Source organism: Aedes aegypti, chromosome 2 (genome assembly GCF_002204515.2).
Source record: "Aedes aegypti strain LVP_AGWG chromosome 2, AaegL5.0 Primary Assembly, whole genome shotgun sequence".
In the NCBI taxonomy this organism is placed as follows: Eukaryota; Metazoa; Arthropoda; class Insecta; order Diptera; family Culicidae; genus Aedes; species Aedes aegypti.
This window is the reverse complement of record NC_035108.1, coordinates 74,417,161-74,442,916: the sequence shown is the minus strand read 5'-3', so window position 1 is coordinate 74,442,916 and position 25,756 is coordinate 74,417,161. Positions and strand designations below refer to the sequence as shown.

General features: G+C 39.6%; 1 protein-coding gene across 3 annotated transcripts in view; it reads left to right on the top strand.

Annotated features, from left to right (window-relative positions):
• LOC110675656 (epidermal growth factor-like protein 7) overlaps nt 1–25,756 on the top strand; it is a 93,697-nt gene that overhangs the window by 67,548 nt on the left and 393 nt on the right. For 2 of the 3 annotated variants that reach the window (XR_002499680.1, XR_002499679.1), the window contains 6 exons: nt 1,697–1,807; nt 10,181–10,281; nt 10,361–10,582; nt 10,655–10,746; nt 11,028–11,138; nt 11,738–11,911. Coding sequence is in view for 1 of the 3 variants with exons in the window: in XM_021841222.1 (XP_021696914.1) it covers nt 1,697–1,807; nt 10,181–10,281; nt 10,361–10,582; nt 10,655–10,746; nt 11,028–11,138; nt 11,738–11,785 (685 nt within the window). In the remaining 2 variants the exon portion in view is untranslated. Of the gene's footprint in view, nt 1–1,696; nt 1,808–10,180; nt 10,282–10,360; nt 10,583–10,654; nt 10,747–11,027; nt 11,139–11,737; nt 12,005–25,756 lie in introns of those variants that run through there. The other variant, XM_021841222.1, reaches the window with a different exon arrangement.

Below are 25,756 nucleotides of genomic sequence, written 5' to 3'. Positions count from 1 at the left end.
AGGTGTTCATTTTACCACCCCTAATGTTTCATGTGCTATGGACCGATGCACGAGTTCACTATTTGACACGGCACCGCTAAAATGTCAAATAGTGAACCCGTGCATAGGTCTATTATTACTCTTCTGTCACAGAGTAATAATAGCACATGAAACATTAGGGGAAGGAGTGGTAAAATGAACACCTTAAGGGTATTATCTTTGTAACGAATAGGGTTGATCGATATACATACAATAAAACAATATGGAACAAATTGTAATTTGATCCATAATAATCAATTTCGACCTACTGTTCAAAAACTCCTAGATACGGTACAGATAAATCAGATGCAGTGACTAAACACATGATACTAGGGTCGTTTGCAATGCTGAGCACGTTCTTCTGGACTCATCACATTGGAACAAATTTAATTCAGTCAAGACACCCGGCTAACATGACTACATTTGAATACAATATAGATGCTAGAAAATAATTAATATTGTACAAGTCTCTATTCAATGGATTGAAACTCCATAAACACATTCCAGTTCCAAGCTAGAAGCTCTCTCATATTAACTTCCCTTTAATGAATTAATTTAAATGAAGAAATTTATAACGTCCATCAAACAATAATCTACCTCGCTGATCCACGCAATGCAACGTAAGTATTTGCAACTGAATGTGTGGTAAAATTCCTCCGATCTAACATGACACTCTTCTTTTGTCGAACAGTGAACGGTTGAAGGGCCCAAACACAAAGGGATGTAAGTGACATTTTGGAGTCAGACATTCTGAAAAATTCTACTGTTACAAGCTTTCCTTTTTGGAAGTTCAACAGAAAAAAAATATTGTGATTGAGTATTTTTTGGTTCCCATACTATTTGTATGGATTGCAATATAACTGAAAAAAATTAAACTCGTTTATTTTATTAGCAGTTCTCTTTTCACTTACATACCTTTGCTTCTTACCCTCTCAGTTGCAATCTGCTTTGTCGCTACCGATTACAACTATCCAGCCGACTTAGTTAGTATAGACTATTAAACCAATTGCAATGTACACAAAAGCCCTGAAGCTATTAGTTTATGATCGTACAAACTCAATTGTCGCTTTACGATCTTTGACGACGATCTTTATGTAAATTCACAGCCGTTTCGTCGGGCGATCGCTCCTATTCTGGGAGATCGACTCACGATGTACCAGCATTGCTCAGCCAAGACAATGAGCCACTTTACTGGTAAACGCACATCAGCAAGGAATAATGCGGATTTAATGGATCCTTACCGATCGTGAGGAGCAATTTATTAACTTCTGTGCCGTTCACGGCTAGGTTGTTTTGATCCATGCCCAGACGCTTGGGTTCGATTTTATTGGAGTTTCTCACTTCTGACTGATGACCGAGGTCTCGAACGGTGGCGCTATGAATTATGACTTGTGACTTATTTGGCGAAACACGATCCGTTTTGGAACGTGTTAAGACTGGTTTAGACAAAGCCTTAGGAAATAGATTGCAAGCTTCGAACCAGTCTGCCAACAACAAAGCACGTTGCAACGAAGGAAATCCTGACCTTCACATATGATTAACCGTCACCAGGAAATGCAGCCTCGCGGACAGCTGCATTTGTCTTAGCACTCAATTCCACTCGAATGATATGTTCACCAGTGTGTCCATTGCAAATCATCTAATCATACGTCTCCTTTCGATTTGTCTCAAATTGCAGGAAAAATGTGTGCACCGAGAAGCGAACCGTCAGCGTACCAATCTACAGAAAGGCGACCGTGAAACACTTTGTCCAACCCTGTTCGGACCCTAAGCTGTGCGCCGCCGTACGGTAAGCTATTGCAAATCACAAATTCCAACATTATCTTTCCCTCCATCACCCGTATAATACAGCTTTCCCCCGGTGTAGGACGGTAATTGGTACCGCGTAGATGGAGATCCTTGACTCATGGGATTTTGGATAATTGGTTGCAATACGGAATATCTGGATATCTTGACGACGTATAAAGTCTCTGATTTGGACAAAATTGTTCAACGGGCAAAGCGTTGATCTTCAAATCTAAGATGGAGGACGAGAAAACAAAATGGCTTTATATCTTTCTAGGAGCATTCCATACACTTCCCACCCACCGTAATTTCTCAGCTATTCTACATACCTCCGATGGAACCCAAGAAATTAAGTTGAAAATGCATGTAATATGTGTATTGTGGGAACGGACTCGATGAATAGATCACGAACATCAATATTTGGCACAATTTTGAAACCTAATATAGTGGACCAGAGAGTAAGATGGCGACTCCTGTTCCGAATAATGACAATCAATGGACATATTTGAAACGGACTCTACGCAAAGCTGTTGAAAATCGAGGTTTGGCACCATTTTAAAATCCAATATGACATGGCAAGCAAGATGGCGAATTTCAGTCGTGAGCGTAGCTAGAATTTCGATCAGGAGGGAGTGTTTTTTTTACAAGGGGGAAATTTGCAAACAGACATCTCAGAATTTAACTCAGGGACTGTGGGGATGTCGCACCAACGACGACCCACTAAAACCAGCCCATGCGCTGTATTTGAGCAATTCTTGTTGATTTGCTCAAGTGGTGACAGAGTGCACCGACTCTACCCTTGGCCTCAGACCCTCATCTCCCCGGAACCACCTTACGGTAATTCTTCGGAGAGGGGCCAGTGCATATACCACAACACATGAAGCAGAAGTAGCCAAGGCAAACTGCTTGTCCTAGCCGACTTAATCAATGTTACAAGAGATCAGCCTAGTCAAGGCTAATCCTCTGCAGCCAAGTCTTGGTCTTGTGCGCCATAGGCGCTGCAATTCCAACATAATGTGAGTGACAGCCGTAGTTACTGTTTTCCGGCTCTCGGTATCCGCACACATTCTCTCTCGTAATTGTCGGGGGACGTGTCCCCTCCGCATGTATCGAGCATGCGATCTCTCTCAACAATGAAACGAGGGCAATCGAACACGACATGCTCCGCTGTTTCCTCCGCACCAGCACAATTGGGACACGGAGGAGATTCTGGGTGCCCGAACTATGCAGGTACTGCCTATAGCAACCATGTCCTGACAAAACCTACGTCAGGTGGAAGTTCACTTCCCCATGGTTTCTTGCATACCATCGGTATTAGCCGATGGGTCCATCTACCCTTAGCGGAGTTATCCCATTCCTGCTGCCAACTTATAAGCGTTGCCTCTTTACACGTGTCGCGGACTCCTCTGGTACTTCTTTGGTTGACGCATTGAACATCTTTCTTGATAATGAGTCCGATGGGCGTCATTTCAGCTATGATGTACACGACCTCTTTAGATACCGTTCCAACCGCTTTAAGTTTCTGCTCATTCTAAGCGCTTTTGACCAGACTGGTGCTCCATACCTAATGGATAGCGCCACGCCTGCCAGGAGCTTGCATTTGCTAGCAATTACAGCAGAGCTGTTAGACATCATCCTCGAAAGCGCCGATATAGCTGTAAATGCCATTTTACAGGCATATTCAACGTGTCTAGCAAAGCTGAGCTTGTCAACGTTTATTACCTCAAGTTGCCTAAGAGATCGCTTGGACTTTATGGTGCAATCACCTACCGATATAAGCGCCCGTTGCTCGGACTTGCGGTTTTGGACCAACAGTACCTCAGTCTTGCGACAATCCAGTCCTAGACTTCCTTAATTTCTCAACTATGGAGATAGAGTGCACTGCTGTCAACTCTACTTCCTACCTCGATTAGCCATAGACCTCTAGGGTGATATCGCCGGCGAAGCCAACAATCTTAACTCCCGTCGGAATGGGCAGCTTGAGTACGTCAAGCTGGAAGAAGTGTGTGGGCATCAATTCACAGCTTGCACTGTTGAACGCTTACTTCACATCCAGAGTGACAACCGCGCAGGAACGAATGACACTCCTTTTATGCTCGATTGCCACCTCAGCTGTCTGAACGACCGACTGGATAGCGTCCAGAGTAGATTTACCTTTCCTGAATATAAACTGGTAATTGGACACGCCGTCCGCACCTTCCGTATACGGTACTAGCCTGTTGAGGATCAACCTGCCCAATAACTTGCCCGTTGTATCTAGTAGAGAGATAGGTCTTTACGCCGACGGGTCACCTGGCGGTTTCCCCGCCTTTGTTAGTAGCACCAATTTCTGTTGCTTCCATACATTCGGAAGATTCCTTGATCAATGCAGCGTTGCATCGTGGTTCTGAACATGCCCAAGTAACCATGGAGCATTATATCATTGCATATATAATGCAGCTGCATTGCCGTAAGCCTACCATTAAAGTAGTCTAAAAGTGGAAAAGGGCACTTTTACAGTTAAATTAATGCAATAAGGACGATGAAGCAATGAAGCAACTTATAAAGTAATATTAATGCATCAGTACTATTTATAAAGTGATGTTAGTGCATTGATACATTTGTAATGTAGGGTTAATGCTTTATTGCTTGACAGCTCTTGAAATTTGTTGAATAAAAGCAATGTTGCATTAATGTTGTTGATATGCAGTAGAATACGTGCAATGTTATAATGCTTGTGGTTACTTGGGTGTCCGGATCCGCCTTCACTGCCGCTTTTAGGGCAACATTCGGGATACCATTTGGTCCCGGTGCCTTGTTTGATAAGAATGATTTCACGACTTCTGCCAGCTCTTCGCCGTCACCCTCGCCACTTCTTCTCCTTCATCTGCCACATACGGCGCTGGGGCCATGGGTTTGTGGGATGATGCGGGAAGAGTATATCGATTATCGATCGCAGCAAGGCAAGCGACTTTTTTTGGGCCGCCATGGCAACTTTGGTCTTAGCCATTAACACTTTGTAGGCGTCACCCCACGGACTTGAATTGGCACTCTGGCGTAGACTATCAAAGCATGCTCGTTTTCGACTCTTGATTTCCGTTTTGAAAGCCAACTTTGCCTCTCTGAATGCTGCACCACGTTCTTCTCTTTGTGCTTCTGTGCGTGTGCGTTGCATTCTTCGTCCAGCTCGAAGTCAGATTGTTGCCATTGATTCGCATTACCAGTACACCAGCGGCCTGTTATCGGCACGGAAGCATCACACGCTCGTGATATCACAGCAACTAGCTCTTCACCGTTTAGGTCCAGAGTGTTCCGTTCGCGCCTCAGGACTTCGGTGCATACTTCGCCGTTGAAGATCTCTGTTTTCCAACCTCGGGCTTGGGTGGAGTTACATCGCACTGCCCTTCGCCCGCCTGGTATTATACTATAGTGAATCGATTGATGATTGCTATGAGTATAACCGTCATCAACGCGCCTGTTCATGGTACCTAAAAGGTTAGGACTACAAAACGTCACTTCGTTAATCGATTCTGCAACATTTCTGCGGAAGGTACCCAAGCAACCAATAGTTCGGATTGTACTTAAGCAGTGAACTCCATAGTTCACTCTTGGTATAAATTTAGTTTCAGTGAAACTTTTTCGCGGATTAAGAGATCACCATGGATATTAAATGAACTTCATTCTCAAAAGTAACTAATGAACTTATCAACAACTTGTAAGTTCAGAACAAGTTTGAACTGAACTTCTTTTGTACTTGAAGGTAACAATCAAACCTTCACGAACTTTATGTAAACCAGTGTTGCATTTGAACGCGTTCAGTTTGCGTTCCAGTTCAAACTTTTGAACGAGAGATCAAGTAGGCTTGCTCATTGAGCAGTTCAAAAATCTGAACCCGAGCGAGCTGAAAATTGAACTTGAAATGAAAACTGTTTTCATGGCAGATACACGACATATTTCAACGCGGAAGTTTTGCTAGATATTGGGAAACATTTGAAATTCCATATATGTTGAGTGATATGAATGTATTATAGTCTGGTGAAGTTTTTTCGGGTTCTTTACTTCATTGTGCATTTTGAAGTGAACGGGCCGTTCTTGAGCAGGTGCAGAATCTTGCACAAGAGTTCAATGCTTGCTAGGTTCTCGTGCAAAATTAGAACGCGTTCAGTTCATTTTTGGCTCGCGTTCGGTTTAAAATGCATCACTGATGTAAACTGTAAAGTTCGTTTAACTACTTAAAAAGTGAGCTGATTAAGCCAAAACATGCCCTTTTATCCGAACTATTTGTTGCTTGGGTACTCACTGTACCCACATTTGCCAACTCTACATTTAATACGGCCATGGATTCCAACAATAGTTGGCCTCTTTGGTTGGTGTAGCGGCTACTCCACTCCACTGCCCATGCATTAAAGCCACCAGCTATCACTACTGGCTGCCGATTAGCTAGTTCAGCTATCATCCTGTCGACCATGTGGGAACATTTCTCAATCGCCCATCTTTAGGACACGTAACAACTGCAATAGAATACGCTGTAGATTTTTGCTAACGCAAAACCATCATTTGAGATGGAAACTATTTTTGGATTGGGTATCGTCCTGTCGTCCCTATAGCTGCTAGCTGTTGGGACCTATCCGCCACCCAGTTCCCGTTGTTGTCTGGTATGAGTCTGATAGTAACACCTCGTCAGTCTTGGTTTAGACTGGCTGCCAAAGAAAGCTGCTGGGCTGCATCACAGTGGTTTAAATTTAACTGCGTTACTTCCGTTTTGGCTGCTTTGATACTCCGCTTGTGCCCGGACATTTGGGTCCGCCCGTTAAGTGTCCGTTGTCTGCTCTGTCGACACATATTAGGCACTTACAATCGCTTGCCCTATGGCCTTCGGTGTCGCAATTTCTGCACATCTTACTTCTGTCGGGACCATTGCAATTCCACGACTTATGGCCCTTCCCGAAACACTTGAAGCAAACTTCAGGAAGCTGTTGCATGCTCAGACGGCTAACCGACCAGCCTACCTTGAGTATGCCCAAGTTCTTCGCTGTGTTGGTCTCTGCAACCGGCAGCCTGACCGCTGCCACCTGGGTGCCCTGCAGGCCCTTTCTAGGGTGGATGGACTTACTTGCTACGTTGATGTCACACTGCTCTTTGAGGGCAGCTGAGACCTCCGCTGCATCGGTGACCTCATCCAGATTTTTACACTGGAGAGTCGCTTTTGCAGTCAGGGATCTTACATCAACCTCGTCGCCAAGTACTTCTTGTGCCAGTTGGTTCTAGGCTGCACTCGTTTGCTTGACGTCCTTCTTTCACCAATCCTAGTCTGCCTTATGCTCCGCACATCTGTGCCCAAATGGCGATACCTTCTACGTGCTTCGCATCGCCTTCAGAACTCCGGCGTATTTCGCTTCCTCCGTTTTGATAACGAGGGCCTCGTCTAAATTTCTACGTTTCGCTGCTTTCGATTTAGCCATCTCTTTGGGCTCCGTTTTTGGTTTCCTCTAGTGTTTCTTATTTCAAACTCGTATCCACGGGGTGCTGTTGCCTTGCGCTCGTGGTTCTTGTGGATGCACTGCCTGGTTCGGGCTCTTTTTTCTTGGCTTTTTTGGCCTTAGACTTGGTGTTGGCCTCTCCACTGTTGCCATGTCCTCTTGATCGCGGAGCTTGGCTCGTGCCAGCTTTTCCGCTCTGGAGGACGGCTGCGTAGGTCACTTTTCCCTTAGCAAACATACGTCTTTTCGCCACGTATTCATCCTCGGAAGGTCCCCTCTTCCGCATCGCGTATCTAATAATACCATCTGATATATTCGTGTTGCCTGTTAAGGAAAACACTTCAGTCTGGCTCGACTTAGTGTCGTTTTGCCATCTACCTTGCCAAGTTGTGCCTAGGCTTTCGCATAGTTCTGCTTTGCAGCTAGATTGTCACAATTTCAGCAGACTTGTTTCCAAGTCCTTGCTGATATTGCTTTTGCTCTTAACAAACTCGATGATGACTTCGAGTTGCACAGCAGCCACCTGCATTTTCGGGAGGTACTCCCTATTGCTATTCATGGCTTTGATAAGTCCCGGGCCATCGATCACCTCACATGTTGCACTGGAGCGGCCAGTGCCTGCCGTCGTCACAGAGTCTAGGCTTTTGCCCACACGTCACGTAAGTTGATGTTGTTTGCCTCCTTTCTTGGCGGGAACCTTAGCCGGTTGGTGATGGGACTAGAAGCCTCTCCTTCAAATTCCGCTAGTTGTTTGTTTTGATGGATCATTTCTTATGGGTCCTCCTAAGAGCCGCTATCCATCTCCGCTGGAATAGTCGCCTTTATGATCCCATGGTTGTCCATGGAAGCAGCTAGGCCATGCTAGGGTTGACATAGTCCATCATGGGGTACTATGTTCGGAGCCGGATCGGCGCAAGTCAGGTAATGGCATCTGAGCCTACTCCCGCCCAGTTGGAACAACGAGGCGACGGATTTGAAACGTACTCTAAGGCCTGCCACGGTTTTACGGGACGGGATATCGCGAGCAGTATGCCATAATCAGGATCTTATCGGCATCAATCCTGGTTGCTTTGACAGAGTTGCATTCGGATTTTTGTGGTTTCTATGAAGGTTTATCGGAGCCCACATCATGGAAGCACTTGTAGATGGCCCTATGATTTATACAAATACTCAAGATGCATTGTATTATACTTCCGTTGTAAAGTCTTTAAAATTGATGTGTCGCATGATATAATTTATGCTGATCAAATGTTGGTCCCCAATTGATGCCCCAGGAACCGGTTCCAGGGAATCCTCATCCGGCCAGAATGGTTCCTAATGATGGGCGGAATATACTTATGCGGTATGATCGAGTTGGAAACTTCGGGCAAACCCCTCGTGTATATCCGAATCCGACCGTTTGATTGGAGTTCCCAGTAAAGGTTATGAAACTTGAAAATTATTGTGTCAAGATACTATTGAAATCGGTTAAAGATTGTAAAACTTTTGACCGGAAGAAATAATCGTTTTAACATAAAGTTTTCGCCTATTTGCGTAACTTTAGTGGCAAAATTTTAAATCTTATATCCAGTGTTGCGATGGATCTTCTTGTGAACAATGATCGACGCATCTTCGCGATCCACATTCCAAAATTCATTTTCATTTTTGAGTCAGAAGAGCATCGCAAAAAGCGAACGGATGCAACGCCGAAGAAGCAAAATGACACACCGATAAGTGGTTCGCGAAGCCTTTCCACTCGTAGGATTCATTTATCCACGCGCTGTTCATTCTGGTGATTCATTGCAAGGTTGCTTCTTCTCGTAAAGTCAAGCAAACACTCCACGCTAAGCCAGCTCCACGCAGCGCATGTATTAAAACTACACATAATGAGGCAACCAATGCAGAACTGGCTGACTGAGTGAAAATTATGTGTAGGTCGCACTCATTCTGTGAGTTGCCGACGTGTTGGCCTTCGGCTGTGCGGAGATCGATGGAAACGGAACTGTTAATGATCTCCCGCGCGGCAGCAAACAGACCGTTGGTAAGATGGGGAGTTTTCTGAGATGTTTTCTAGCGAAAAGCCGGAAGATGGTCGCAAATGCGAAAGTTTTTTTCCCCATTTGCTTCCACTTCGGCTATTCAAATGAAAAAAATCTCTGAAAAACTTTAAAATTGGAACTGAATTTCGCATTCCAAGCGTTCCTCATCTGTGCTCATTTCATTCATTCAGTTTTGTTTACCACCGTTTGCACAAAACTGTGTACAGCCCCTTTGCACAGAATCTGTGCTGCACGAAAGAGGCCAATTTTGTGCGCTCGGCACTCATTTTTGAGCGGAGCAAGTTTAGCGTGATTGTAGCAAGCCCGTATGAAGATGATCGAAATGAATACTTTCCTGCTCTTCGCGAAGAACAGGCAGCGTGGATCGTACCGTTCACATTACCGAGCGATGGAAAATCACCCGATGATAGCGTCGGGAGAAACAGCGATCCGAATCAATGATAGCCCTAGTCATACTGAATAAATTTGCAGAATTAGTCAGGATCCTGAGTTATTTAAATCAAAAATTTCGTGTACAATAGTGCTGCTTATATGGGATTCCAAAATGTCGATGATATGGGCCTTTTATTTCGTTAACAAGAAATTTCATGTTAGAACTAATAAATCAAAATCCCATAAGCTACGGGTCTCCATCTACGCGGTTCCGTCCTATATGGAAATCTTCGAAACCGTCATACATGAAAACCGCGTAGATGAACTACGTCCTACATCAGGGGATAGCTGTACGAGCAAATACATTCCACTTGTCAACACGATTGATGGAATCAATCAAGATTAATCGGGCACCTTACCAGCGGCGTGGCTAATGGCGATAACTATTACTCTTTTTCCATGTCTTTCTCGCCTTGCAAAAAAAAAATATAAATCGCGATCGAGCAGTACCAATTATGAGCCAACTTACCACCAGGTCAAGCGAGAGGTGTTCGCATGCTGTCCCGGTTGGGAAACTACCGGCACTATTGCCGAAGGGTGTCATAAACGTAAGTGGCACGCTGATTTATCATCTAATTGACAGATCTAATCGTCGTGACCTCCAAAACCCTCTAATTTTTTCAACAGCCATTTGTCGAAACCAGTGTCGAAATGGAGGTCGCTGCACGGCTCCGGATACCTGTGCCTGTTCTACGGGATTCTCCGGACCACAGTGCGAGGTGGACATCAACGAGTGCAAACAGCACAAACCATGTGACCAGACCTGCTACAACACGGATGGATCCTACTATTGCACCTGTCGGGACGGATTCATGCTCCAGGCGGATCGCCACAGCTGTAAGAAAATTGGTACGATTATCACTGATTTGCGTATAAAGGATGAAAAGCTGCAATACTGAGAGTCTATCCGCTTTTTTCCAGAACCAACCAACGATGTGGCGTTCGAAGCCAGAGATATGGAAAACGACGTCGATTACGATAGCCTCGATACGCGATTAACTAAACTAGAGAAGGTTCGGCGGTCGTTGGGACCCTTTTAGCACAGACAAACAGACGTAGCAATGACGAAAATTCCATCGATCACTCATTTCAAGTTCACTATGTTACAAAAACAGTATTTCGTGCAACAAGATCACCAGGCTTTTTATAGAAAATTGTATTACGTCTGATTGTCTGTGCTTTTAACATGAAGCCCCATTCATGCGGTGCAATTTGCATTGCTCCAAAGGTGTATAATTTCATCACTAAGCTGTATCTTGTTTTCTCTGTTTTTTCCCTTATCCCATCGAACCAGATAATCTTCAACGAGGATCGCCGATCGATATCGGAGACCCATGAACTGAGCAAGAAGGTCCAGTACACGATGGATGCGGTTTCGTCGCTGAGGGCGCAAGTTTCCCGATTGGTTAGTATCAAGCCCACGTACAGTGATGAACAAAAATTGACAACTTTTCGGAATTTCCAATGATCAACTTCGGTATTTTCAGTTATGTATGGGCCGATTTGTAAAAAAATATCACTACAGTAAAGCCGTTATTGCTTTTGAATGTGTGATTTTAGAACTAACTCAAACAAATATTTTGAAATTGATCTATGAACGATTCTAATCTAACACTCTAAAATTGCACAGTTAATCAATGATCAAGTTGTAGGCAATTCTCGCCTAAGGAATCTTGCTGTTATAAGGTTTTGACGTTTTGAAGTTTACCTGAACACGAATAGGGAGTCGTGGGTTCGATCCCCACCGGAGCACGTGGTTTCTTTTCGCAGTTTCAATTTCAATTTGTACATTTGGCACGTGTTTCATCGTGTACAGGTAAACTTCAAAACGTCAAAATCTTATAACGGACTCTAAAATTGATGATTTTGTATGGAAACTCGTAAAAATTGAAAATTTATTGTCCAATACTGTACCCACCCATGTTATTTACTGATTCAACTGATCTGATTTCAATTTCAACTTTGTTGCCAACATGTCTCACCACAACCATATAATGATTGCAGACGCAAAGGCTATTTCCTACGGTGGACTATGGGAACCGGATCAACTGATGGAGCTCGAGGAGTTGTCGGCGATTTAGTTGCCGCCGCCATCCCGTAGGCTGTTGAGCAAGTCCGGAATCTCTCTTTGACGTAGGATGTATTTATTGTAAATTAAACGCAGTTATTTTAAGTAAGGTAAGAAAAAAACAAGTGGTTTTAGACAGTTAGCGTTTAATCAATGAAATCCAATAGCGATATTTCATACAAAATAGACATGTTTGCTTATAATATACTAAATCTGAATATTATCACAACATTAGCATTATAGTACATCTCTCTGTACCATGCAAGTAATACGGGGCAATAGGAGCGTATAAAACAATGACCCCGATTATCTTAGGACCTCATAAAGGATGCTTCAACTAGCCACAACCGTAAAAAATATGTAAAAACTGTTTTATTCACGAAAATATTAAAATTTGTTCCTTCAGTGTTGTGAGAAACTCAAATTCTCATAGCTCACGATTGAAAATTTTCATGTGTAAATCACGCAATTCAGCAGTCAAAAGCATGGATGAGTTGGCTCATTTGTTCGACTCATAAAAGCGTGCATGGTGACGTCACGAAAAATTTTTCTTCTCTGTCACTCTTTCATCACGCTCAATTGACTGTCTTGCTCTTTGACACTCACTGCTGGAATAAAGCATGAGATTTTCGCTGAAGATATCTAATGAGTTTGCTTTCTCGGGAAAGCTCATTGATCGAGCTTTGAGTGTAAGTTTGTCAACACTGCCTACGACAAAAATCTTAAATATAAGATTTTTGATGTAAAAATAAGATTAGCATAAGGTTGGTAAATGCTGGGTATGGCGTCTCGCATTCCTGAAGGAATAAAATAGATCCCTTTGTATGGTCCTTAACCTCCTGCTCAGCAACTCCTATCCCTACCTATTTGCGGTACTGGCCGGGGTGCGAACATCCTTAGGGAAGATCGTGTAACCAGACAGGAAAGGAAGGAGTTTGCTTTTGAAAACCTGGAGTGTCTGTACTTGTGTGGAACTTGGAACTGTACTGCCCATAACTAACTGCATATTTGTCATATTCGACATTTTTGACAATTTCGAGTTAATACCGTGGAGCGTCATCAAATGATAAATACTTTCGGTCAACTTACTGAAATCTGTGAGATTGTTCTAAAAAATTTGAAAAAAATATCAAGTTGTTTTGTCACATTGGCTATTGTAATCGCATAACAGTCACTTTGAGATTATACATGAGCCCCGTAATGTAGTAGCTATGAAATTTCCACCAGAACTATTTTCTGACTATTCACCTACCGTTTTTAATCATATTACGGACAGCTTCAAATTCCGGACACTCTAGTTTGTATGGGAAACATTTCAGACGAAATGTTTCAATTTTTGCTGTGCAAAAGTTCTCACTTTTAAGGCTTGTTATAATAACCTTTTTTCATAGAAATCTATGCAAACTGATAGTGTCTGACTGCCTTAGACGTCTCTTTAGCTGCTTGACGACTTAAACTGATGGTTTGACTTTTCTAATAATGATTTCCAGGAGCTGTCCGGAATTCGAATCAAAGTGTCCGGAATATGAGGCAAAAGTCAGGAAGCGTCCGGAATAAGAATCATGAAATGGCCACACATTTAGATTTATTTAAAATTATTGAAGTTGCAGATCTGTATTCTTTACCCACCATTCGGAAGTTAAGGGTTTCCGACGCTCGATAACGCTGAGAAATCATACAGAATGATTTATTTTGTATGCTCTATGCTGAGTTATACTTCACTAAGGCCTTAAGTGTCCGTAATATGAATCAAAACGGTAGTATGTGATATGAGTTGTACAAACTTTTAGCCTCAGATAAGCACATTTGAGTTCTTGGTAATTTTTAGAAATTTTGGTTTCCTCCCATACTGCTATGAAAAGCACACTTGGTATTCCATTTACTCAATGCCTACTTTTGTCGAATGTTACAAATACGCAGTTATAGGCACTGTGTATCTCCCAACTTCATCGGAAACACACGCATACTCGCTGATGTGCTGAAGGATCGCGGATTCGGCATCGTAGGTTTGTTCTTCAACTTTAGCATAATGAACGTGCACACTTCGAATGCACTGATGATGATAAAGACGCTGCATTATCGGAAGAGAGTGAGCTGGATGAAGCCCCTCTTGAGGACTGCTGGAGAACAATAAAAGCAGCCGTCAAAAATGCAACTGAGAGCAACGTCGGGTACGTGGGATGGAGTCGACGGAACGATTGGTTCAACGAGGAATGTAGGCAGATTCTGGAGGAGAAGAATGCAGCGCGGGCGGTCATGCTGCAGCAAGTGACCCGGTAGAACGTGGAACGTTATAGACGGAAATGACAACAGCAGACCCGCCTCTTTCGGAAGAAAAAACGCCTCCTGGAGGAGACGGAGTGCGAGGAGATGGAACAGCTGTGCCGGTCTCAATAAACACGTAAGTTCTATCAGAAGCTCAACGCATCCCGCAACGGCTTCGTGCCACAGGATGTGCAGAGATAAGGATGGGAGCATTTTGACGCTCGTGAGGTGGTCGACAAAAACCTTAATGGCGCTGAGGTCAGGGCGACGAGGGAAATCCCTTCTTCAGTACTGCGGGCGATGGAAACCAGAGTTGGGAAAAGTTCTGAGATTCACACTACAGTAGGCAACGGTAGCAAATCACGGTCAGCGAAGCCAGTGAAACTCACGCCCAAGATTTATTGAAGGGAGGTTCAGCAATCTAAGCAGTCAGTGGGTGCGAAGTGAGGTCAGCTGCAGGGGAATTAGAAGTGACAGCTGGCGAGCTGGTTGGCTGGCCGGTTTGTGTACTCTGTTCTTCAATCAATCGTTTCTATGGAATCGTTAGGGGTTGTTTACTGTCAGTAACAGCAGTTGAGTGAAAATTTTCTCGCGCGTCCATGAACATTCTTGTCGAGGCTTGAACTGCAACCACAACAAAGTCGCCAGCTGTCACTTGTTGTTTAAAAATGGTGGAATGAAGAATCTGGCAGATTGGATTACCTCCCTTCTAGATACCTTGCTCACGCCTATCGCTGTTGTAGATTGGAATGAATTTATACACTCATTTGTCTCACTAGACATAAAAAGTGACCCAACGGACTATTGACTATTGATAAAAAATCAACTAACTATTGGTTTTCAATGAAAATAAAAAAAAAAGATTTTGAATAATGTAGATTTGATAGATTTAATTCATTTTTCAAATCTATCTTCTAAAACCTATAGATCTTGTCATAGATACACTACCTAACAATCATTTTGAATTATATAAAAGGACGATTTAACTATTGCTTTTGATTATTTAGACTGACTTTTGAAAAGAGTGGATTGTTTTAAAGAATAAGAACAATCTACGTATTGTATGGTCGTTATAATGAAAACATGTCCATCTTATTTGCCTAAGGGGGAAATTTCTCTAACCTAGAATGAGAAAAAATCGCACTATTTTTAAATGAAACATAAAAAGATGCAGTCTTAATGTTGTTTTTTTTTCGTGGGCATTACGTCCCCAATGGCACAGAGCCTGTACAGCTATTAACTGAGAGCTTGTCATTTTGGCATTCGTATGTCCTGTGGCAAGTATGAAGATATTATGCCCTTGGAAAACTCCATTACGATAAGATTTTGGATTGACTAAGAATCGAATCCGGATAATCTCAGCATGGCTTTAATTTGCAGCCGTGAACTTTACCGCTGGGCTAAGGAAGGGCTGTGTAGGTATTCTTTGAGAGCATTATTTACATTTTAAGAATGTCCCGTATTTGTTCCTCATTTGTCCCGTTTTTATCTGGTTAGCTTATGGTCAGCCTAGGCATGTTGCAAGAATGCCGGACATCAACTCTGCAAAGATGGTGTTCGCTTCTTGTCCGGTTGGTACAAGAAGGCGTGGAGCGCAGCGAGCTAGGTGGACGGATCAAGTATCCAACGATTTAGCAAACATGGGGAATAACCGAGGAGGCAGAAATGCCACGAACCAAGCCTTGTGGCGTAAAATTGTTGATTCAAAGTTATCTGTTTAGATGTTATCTAATGAAATCGATGAATCCTCTAAACACACCAGCTCAATTTTATGCAACAGCAAACTGTTATCAGCGTTTCCACACTTATAAAAACTTATACAATAGTTGTGAAAGAAATACACAATATTTTCCGTTTTATACTAATTGCATGGGAGCCAAAAAGCATGCCAATTTTCTACAATTATGTTTGTTTACGCACATAAGAGCGTCTGTGTGGTAGTCGTAATCTATCCGACACCTTTCATTCATAGTCGCGGTCACAATGGGAACTGTAGCAGAATTTACTGCACGAATTGACTGAACGATTACACAACGTTCATTTGACGAAGAACTGGCACACAAAGTGTGCTATATTGATACTGCTATTTATTGCAAACTTAGCTTCAACTACTATTCTGATTGTTTTTTTTTTATTCAACCACTGTACTGTATTGTAAACTATTCACATAAACTGGACGCGTACGGACTAACTACATTAACTGTTAGGGAAAAGTGGGGCAGTTTGGCCACTTTAAGGAAAAGTCGATAAAAGTAGAGATGTACCGAATATTTGGCCGGCTGAATATTCAGGCCGAATATCTCGAATATTTTGTTTTTGCCGAATATTCGGTACGCCGAATAATGAATTCTGTTATTCGGCCGAATAGGCCGAATAGTGACCGAATAGTAACAAAATTAACTAATTAAGAAAATTTAAAAAAAATCAAAGAATTTATTCAAATGGTGGTACATTAAAATTTTCGTTTCATGCATTCTATGAAAGGAGTTTGATGTCAAATATTAATAAATGTGAGAATTGCTCCAATATATGGCATTTAGGTGACTACGATGCTGCTCAATACATAAGGTGCTCTCTGCAATTGAGTCTTAAGCTAAAATTACAAGCATTGCCAAAGGTGCAAATAGGTATTTCGCTAGGCATAAAGCAACAGACAAACATCGGTTTCAACACCAACCAAATCTATGCGATGACAAACATTTGTTTGCCCAAGTATCCAATTAGCGCTCTAATTCGCCCTCCGTGCTAATATAGTGCTATTATACAGCAGACATGCCCTATACTAGCCGTATAATAGCCCTTCAAAGCCAAAAAGGCGAATTAGCGGGCTAGTGGTTACTTGGGTGGCTCTGTATCAATCCATGCCAAATAATTGCCATAGTGTACTGATAACTTTATAATCATTTTTCTGGGGCTGTAAGGTACCACTAGACTAGTTTGATGCGTATGGACTCAATACTTTTAATTTTAACCTTTAACATATATTAGCACTTTCCATTCTTTCAATATTATTTGGTTCGAGACACCTGCTCTCGTTCTTCCTTTATTATGCTAGTCAGTGGTCTGCAGTCTAATTGTTCCAATTTCTTTGAAACACTTCCAAAACTCGGATGAGAAATCTAGTGACGTATATTTGGTTATTCTTTAATAAAACATGAAATGGATAACAGGGTGGCCACCCAATTTCGATTTTAAAATTCCCGCTTTTTTCCCGGTATATTTTGCAAAATTTTCCCGGTTTTTGACCCATTCTTTCCAACGACTTTAATTGACTATTCCTAAACCGTTTGCATGAAAACCACCGCAACATTTTTTTAAATCGGTTTAAATTTTTTTAGTTGTTTTTCCATAGTAATTTAATTTAGATTGTTCTAATCTATATAGAATGTTATTCTGAAAACTATGGCATAGTATAGTATTCATCTGAATCGATTTGTCTCGCGTTCGTCGAAAATCAATGGAGCTCTGGAGCTTTATATCATAGGAAAGATATTGTTAATTGCGCTAATAAAACAGATCCTACACTACATGAAATTGAATTGATTTTAATTTGAATGCTATAACCATATGTACCTACAATATAACATTTAAGCCAAGCTTCGAATTTTCATGTTCAAGTTTCAAGATCTAGAGAACCTGAAAACCGTTCGCATTGAAAATTTGATGGATTGGTTGCATTCTGGTGATCATAAAACGATCAAAATTTCAGCTCAGAGCTCTGTTTGGTTCTCTAGACTCGTTATCTTGAAATTTCAAGGTTTGGCTTTGGTGTATAATCATCTAAAGTGCATCTTAGTGCTGAATTTCAGATAATTTGGTCGCCAAAAGCCCCAGGTGCCTAAGTAAATCATCAAGATGCCCAAGTAGTTCTTTACCGTCATTGAAATTATTTCAATTCTTAATCCTTTGAATTTTCTTTATAAAAATAAAGAGTTCTCTAAAGCAAATAAGTTCAAGTATGGATAAAACAAGGCCACACTTATAGAAGCACTTATTTAGAGCTCACTCAAGTTGTGGTATTCAGCAATTACAGAAAAGTGCTAAACGAATTTGCAATAAGTAATTAAACTTCGATTCAAAAAGTTGAGTACAAAAAGTTAGAGAAAATTTGAAAAAACATTAGCCCTGACAAAACAAGACCAAAAATTCAAAAAAAAAAAATTACTACGTTGCTAGCAAAAGAGTGAAACATTTTTTAAGAAATATGTAGACATTAAATCATTAATGTTAGAAAGATATTTGTTCAAAATTACGGATGCCTTATGGCAATATCATTAAACATACAGTTAACTCTCCCTTACTCGGTATTCCGTATCTTGATATCGAGTTAGAGAATCATAGTAAAAAGTGGTTTTTATGGCTAACTCGATGGTCCCTTGGATCGCAGTTGCACTGGTTTTGTGTTCTGTAACTCGATACCTCCCTAACTCGATGGTCCCTTCAATATCGAGTAAGGGAGAGTTAACTGTAACTACTTTCTATAACTTATTTTGGAGGTTGGTTTGTAGATTACAGCTTGAAGATGATCATTCAAAACGATTTTCCCGGTGATCTTCACAAATTCCCGGTTTTTCCCGGTAGATTCAAATTCCCGTCTTTTTCCCGCTTTTCCCGGGTCGGTGGCCACCCTGGGATAAAAAGTGCTAGCAATAGACTACACTCAAAACAATCCAAACGTCATTCTTACGTGAAAACATACGTGGTTTTTTTTCCATCGCACTTTTCACGTAGCACTTATGTGGATCATAGGTACCACTGAATGAACGCATGAACAAATAGACCTCATCAGTTCCATCGAAGCTTCACGTAGCTGCCACATGAATTTTCACGTAGCTTCTACGAAGTGCTTTAGTGGATCCTAGATGATATTTTCATTTATTTTTATCGGTATAGTTAAATGAAACCCAATTCTGCTTTGCATTGGCTTCTCCAATTAAATAGTACCGTTTTGACTCATATTCCGAACACTTAAGGCCAACAGGGACTTCAAATGGATATGATTGGCATATATTGGCTGAAATTTGTGTAAATTTTTATTTTCGTCGCAAAGTCTAACGGTTAGCTGTTGGGTGTACCAATGAAAATTTTGATTTTATTAGTTTTAGTATTGTTTTTACGTAAAAGTATGGAACAGCATTTTGATTCAAACTCGAACACTGTGTTCATTCTGTCTCATATTCCGAACACCTTGATTCAAATTCCGAACAGCACGAATAAATCGTATTCAAATGAATTATTTGGCAAATAAATTAATATGAGCTTGTTCTACTGGTCTTAAACTAGAGTATCATCACTAATCCCGCGGTATAAATTATATTGGAGACGTTAAAATTGAATTGCAACTGACTGCCATTTCCTTGTTATTTGGTGACATATTTCAGCGAAATATTTCAACCAAATCGCCATACAAAAACCGAGTGTTCGGAATATGAGTCTGTTCGGAATTTGAGACAAAACGGTATTTCAATTTGAAAAAAAAAATAAAACAAACAAGAAGAACTCGAGTATTTATTGTATTCAATCGATATTGCGAATCAAATGTATTAATATTGTATTCAATTGATAGTGTCCAATATCCACTGACCGACACGGTGGCATCCATGGTCCAACTGCATTAGAACAGACACAAATTTGTTCGGATTTGCTGTTCTATGTTTCGAAAGCTATAACAGATATAAAAAAAAGCTTTAAAATATTGATATTCTCCGGTATCTAACACATACAGTGGCCCAATTTCATATTCGTACAGGACACTGTTTTCACATAAAGTTAGTAAAAAACTTTTAAATGATGTATTGAGTTTAAAATAATTTAATCACATTGAAGGTAATAGGTGTCATCTTATGTTTGGCAATCACAGAATGTTTCCATTTACATTCATCTTTGGATTAATGGAAAAGTATTGAATTTATGTCTAAAATTCTCCCAATTCCATAGTCGTACACCTACGAAAATTCAAACGCACAACATCCAAAACTTAATTTAAAAGCTCTATTTGATGGCTGAAGTGCTTTGTTATGATGTTCAGATGTAGTGAAGTACACCTGGACAATTTATTAGCGAACATATATGAAATTTAGGTAAAATTATGAGAATTAATAATTTTTTTAAACTTGTGCAATATTCTCCGCAACTATTCTTAAGGACGTAATGTTGAAAAAAATGTAAGGCAAACAATAGACTTACCAAATATTATAGCAAAAAACATGGAAAAAGTGGAATTTTTCATAAATTTACTTAAATTTCAAATATGTCCGCTTAAAAATTTTCAAAATTTACTTTACTGCATCTAAACAACACAACGAAGAACTTAAGCAATCATCTAGTCCATTAAAAATTTGTTTTGAATGTTGTACATATCTTTTTTGTTAAGTGTACGAAAATGGAATTGGATCAATTATAGACACAAACTCAATACATTTCCATTATTCTCAAGATTTAAGCAAATTACTACAGTTTGTCATTGCCAAACAATAGATGACACCTGAGACCTTCGTTATTGATAAAGTATATCGAAGTCCATGTATCATTTAATAGTTTTATACCAACTTGATATGGAAACAGTGCCCGGTACGAAAATGAAATTGAGTCCCTGTATTTACCTTGAAATCAATCCAAAAGTTGTTTTAAAGTCCAGCCACTCCTGGAAAAACAAGCGGCCACCATTTTTAAACTTGAAATGAGAATGAACGCGATGTCAAAATGAATTTAATTGCCTACGTGATCTTCACGTAAGTGCGACGGGTAGCTTCGGTAAAAATATATATATATATATATATGCTCTAGTAATAATTACCTTGGTCAGGTGAAGATGAGACAAAATGAATTTGGAATGATCTACGTGATTTTTCACGTAGCAATGACGTTTGGATTTTTATGAGTGTACAGATCCCTTACTTTAGAAATAAGAAAAATCTTTGGAATTTACTATTTTTGTGATTACAACCGGTTTCAAAAGCTTTTCATTTGCATTCATTGCATTTCATTTGCATTCATAATTCGTTCAATTTTCCACCGTAGAAGCTTTCCCTACTTTGGCAAACTCATTTTTTTCTTTATCCAGGATTGAAAGTATTGTTTTACAGAAATTAGACGAATATACGGGTGTTATTCGGCCGAATATTCAGATTTTGTTTGGCCGAATATTCGGTATTCGGCCGAAGGCCTAATAGTGCTATTCGGTACATCTCTAAAAGTGCAGAAAATATTATGAATTTTTCGAATGTTTGCATGATTTCCAACAATTTTTAGATGGATACACTAGATCCGCACGATTTCCTTTGTCTTACAAAGTTCACGGACGAATGATTGATTTTTCAAAATTTGTCATTTTTCGAGTCGATTTTTCACTGATGGGGTAATATGAGCACCCCATTTTTGATTGCAAAATAATCTCATATAATCTAAAAATTTAATAATTTTGTTACTACACTTGAAAGTTATTAGTATTTATGAACACTCCGTGCAAGAAGATATATTTTTTTAAGAACATTCTAACACTCAAACATCATCATTTTGAAATGATGAAATTTAAAAAAACCATTCGGGCAACATGGGCAGTTTTTTCAAACATCATTTATTTCTTTTTCTTTGAGTTTTGGACACTGACTTATAACATGTCTATTGTTTCATTTCCTCACCAGCTTTGGGGTTGCATGTTATTCCAGATGAAATTTCAAGAATTTAGAGTAAGGTGGGGCAAAAGTTCGACCTTAGTGGTATAATCAAAGTTTCCAGGAAAACAATAGCAGTTAAAACAAAACAAATACCATACAGTGTACCTTCAACATATTGGCTATAATTTTGCTGAACAAACTTATGTCAAAATATTTACCCATTTTTAGTTATAACAGTTTCAAAATTGATTGTCTTATTCGAACTTTTGCCCCACGAGTGAGGCAAGAGTTCGAATCTAGTGTGGGGCAAAAGTTCGCTGGCTAAAACACAACATATCGATCCTTTTATGACAGGCATACTTTACACCAGCCATAAACTTAAGTTTGACGAAAAATACACACTAAATTTTCATCAAAAAATTGCCCAAAACTGGGTTCTTTGTAATATACTCAAAAATAGCAGTTTTTCGCAAAACTAAGTGGAAATTCAAAATTTTAGTGACAGTTTTCACACGATCAGACAAATTTAACTAAATTTGAAGATAATAAGGTACCGCGGGGCAAGTGGGTAAATGGGGTAAGTGAAAACAATTGATATATTTTACTGAATATGTGAATTAATGTTTCAAACTCATGTGTAAACCTTCGAGGAAATTGAGAACATTACGATAGGTAAGAAATTTCTGAAATTTTTCAGCCATTATTGTATAATAGAGCGAAAAATTGTTAACCTGTCAACTGTTACTCCGTAACAAGTTGGCGGCGTACAATCTTATTTTAATATTTTCAGTGGAAAAAAGTTGCGGAAAATAATTTCCTGTACCACTTCTTAGTTGTCCTCTGTGACAGTTTCAAACTGCAATAAAAAATGTTTTAGAATTAATTCGACATAGACTTAAAAATAACCAACTTGAAACACCGTCAATCTTCTAATCAGGTGGGGCAAGTGAAAAGTTTATCATTAGAGATTAAATTTGTGTTTTCTCTTTAAGTAGCCATAAGTAAACATGGTTCGCAATTATCATAGAAAAACATAACGTGCTGATAATTCAAGAAACACTGGAGTATAGTGTTAAAAGCTGTTAGAAATCATGGATTCTCTAAAATATGTTGCCAAACATTACAATATTAATATGTCTACTTCGGGCAGCCAATTGAAAGGAAGACTTTGATTGAAAAGTTGCAATATTATAGAACACACGGAAATCTCGTGGAATGTCTATGTAAAGCTAGTTCAAAACATAAAAATGGGGTATAGATCTATCCACATAAAAAATATTCTAAATACGTTATTGAAGGATTCCATTTGATTCCTCCCGAAGAGTTATCCGACGTCATATCCGACTTTCTCAAAAACAAATAACGAGCGGTGGAAATTCTACAGAGCAGAAATGCAATTGCTGTCCTATAATGTAAGAACTAACATTGGAAATGTTGCAGTCATAATGTTGTCGAATCATTTCAACTAACATAACTGAACCGAAGAAAATTCAAGTGTAAAGAATAACATTTTCTTTGTTTACATGTTACTTATGTTATTGTTCATTGGGAAGCCTTAACAAATGTTAAAGCTAATAGAAATCGTGAATATAACTGATTGTTTTTGAATTTATTGTTCAAAACGGTAAACTTTTCACTTGCCCCACTTTTGGGGCAAGTGAAAAGTAAGGAGACATTTTTCAAAAACTTTTTCTATATTTTTTTCTTTAATTTTTCATAAAAATCAATTTAAGCATGCTGCTTATATTTGGTGGGAGTCAAACTAAAAAATATACACGACCTCATTTGTTTCAATTTAAAGTCTCTAGAATTTGAAGAATCTCAACTATGCGAATTCCATTACCCACTTGCCCCACGGTACCTTATGTGGATTTTAGGCAATTTGCAATTTTTTCCGTGATTTTATACATGGGTCGAACTTTTGCCCCACTATGGGCCAAAAATTGTTTTCAAGCATTTATGCAAAAACTAATACACCTCAAAACAACCTTATGATAGGCCTAGAAATGCCCTTACATAAAATATTGAAAAAGATTTTATCTTCAATTGGTTCCATGCAACGAAAGTTTGACCGAAAATTACAATATTCACGTCGAAAAACAACAAATAGCCACAACTTTTCCAAATCTCAATCGATTTTTATGATATTTTTATTTAAATATCTCTTACTTGAATAGCACTCGAACCACCATGACATTTACAGTGACCCCACGCAGTTGAATCACCCACAATTTATGAATCAGCTGACTTCAAAATCAAATATTATCAAATTTGTTACAAAACATCACAGAATTATTTTTACACATAGTTTCTCATCAGTAAAAATAATTCTGTTATGTTTTGTGACAAGTTTGATAATAATTTTGTCTTTTGAAGTCAGCTGATTCATAAATTGTGGGTGATTCAACTGCGTGGGGTGACTGTATAAGATTTGTTTTGAATTGAGCTAGAAATCTTAAAAAGAAACTCTTACCCCACTCGAACTTTTGCCCCACCTTACTCTATGCACTTTTCAAGGGGTGCTTATTCCACCCCATTGGCCAAACCGCCCCGACTACCTTATTCGGTTATTAACTACAGTGTAAGCAAATTTGGGCTTTTATATGTTCCTGGTCTATAGACTAACCCAAGTAACCACTAGCCCGCTAATTCGCCTTTTTGGCCTTATAGAGCTATTATACGGCTAATATAGAGCATGTCAGCTTTATAATAGCACTATAATAGCACGCAGGGCGAATTATAGTGCTAGTTGGCTACTTGGGAATAGGGACGTTCCGATACTTCTGATATATCGGAATATCGATATTTTGCTTTCGATTTTCGATATTTTGGTATCGATATTTTCCATTCAATATATCGGTGATATCGATCCTTCCGATATATCGTAAACTGATATATGGAAATAAATTATAGGATTTTAGCATTAGCTCTAGTATTGTTTTATCTTAACTTTATTTGTGATATTACTGTAATTTGTATAACTAGTCGGTTGAGAGTCTACAATACGAATGAATCGTCTGGTTTATTTATGTTTCCTTGAACCCTCGCTTGTCCTTAGTGCACACACGAATATCTAAAGTACGATTGTTGACAGTTCGCCCTACATCGTGACATCGAATGCTTACAGTCGGTCATTTCAAGCACAAACATTAAGGATTCGTGTTGTACAGCCCTAGACCGCTGTATGAGGGTTGCCCTTTTTCTCGTCAGTTACTATAGACAAAGATTTGAGACAAATTTAGACGAAATTGACGCATCCTTCAGCAGTCGGGAATTGTCTTGGTCATGTCCTTGCGAAAGCTGAGGGATGGGAAAGGAAAATTAACCTGATACCTATTTACACCCAACAGTAGACTCGTCGGATTGTTACGCATCTGTTTAACGATCTGATATTCTTTGCATGGTTGGACGAGAGTAGCTGACACCTCTACTAGAATATATGTTATTAAAAGATATTTATGGTAATTTCGGTCAAAAAAGCAACAATCTTGAGTATTCAAAGATTTTTTTGTCGAATTTTAGGAAACTCAACGGAGGGTCACTAAATGATATAGGTATTTTGCTCCATTGAAATATATCATATGATATTCCGATATATCGATATTTTGAATCTATATATCGGTGGTATCGATACTTTGGTTCGATAATCGTATCGAAACAAATATCGATATTTCGCAATATCGGAACGTCCCTACTTGGGAACTGTGCACAAGTAATCTTAAGGCAATAATAGAGCGGTCAATCACCTATTACTGAAAGTTTCTCGCAGATAATGCTAAGTGGCGGTGACTGAGTGCATAACAATTGTATGATATTAAGTTACGGTTACATTACAGTCTGACTGATTGGTTGTTTCTATCTGAACATACGTAAACAATGTTATTAGATTACAATAGACCCAAATCACCTCAAAATACTATTGAAAAGCTTGTACATAATACATATATTTGTTCAAAAATCGACAAAAATTATACTCAAATATAGAGGTAGACTGAAAGGTTCGAAAGGATTGATGAGGAACCTACTTCGTTTTTCTTCAAGGTTAAATCAAAAGGGAATAGATATTATTATTGC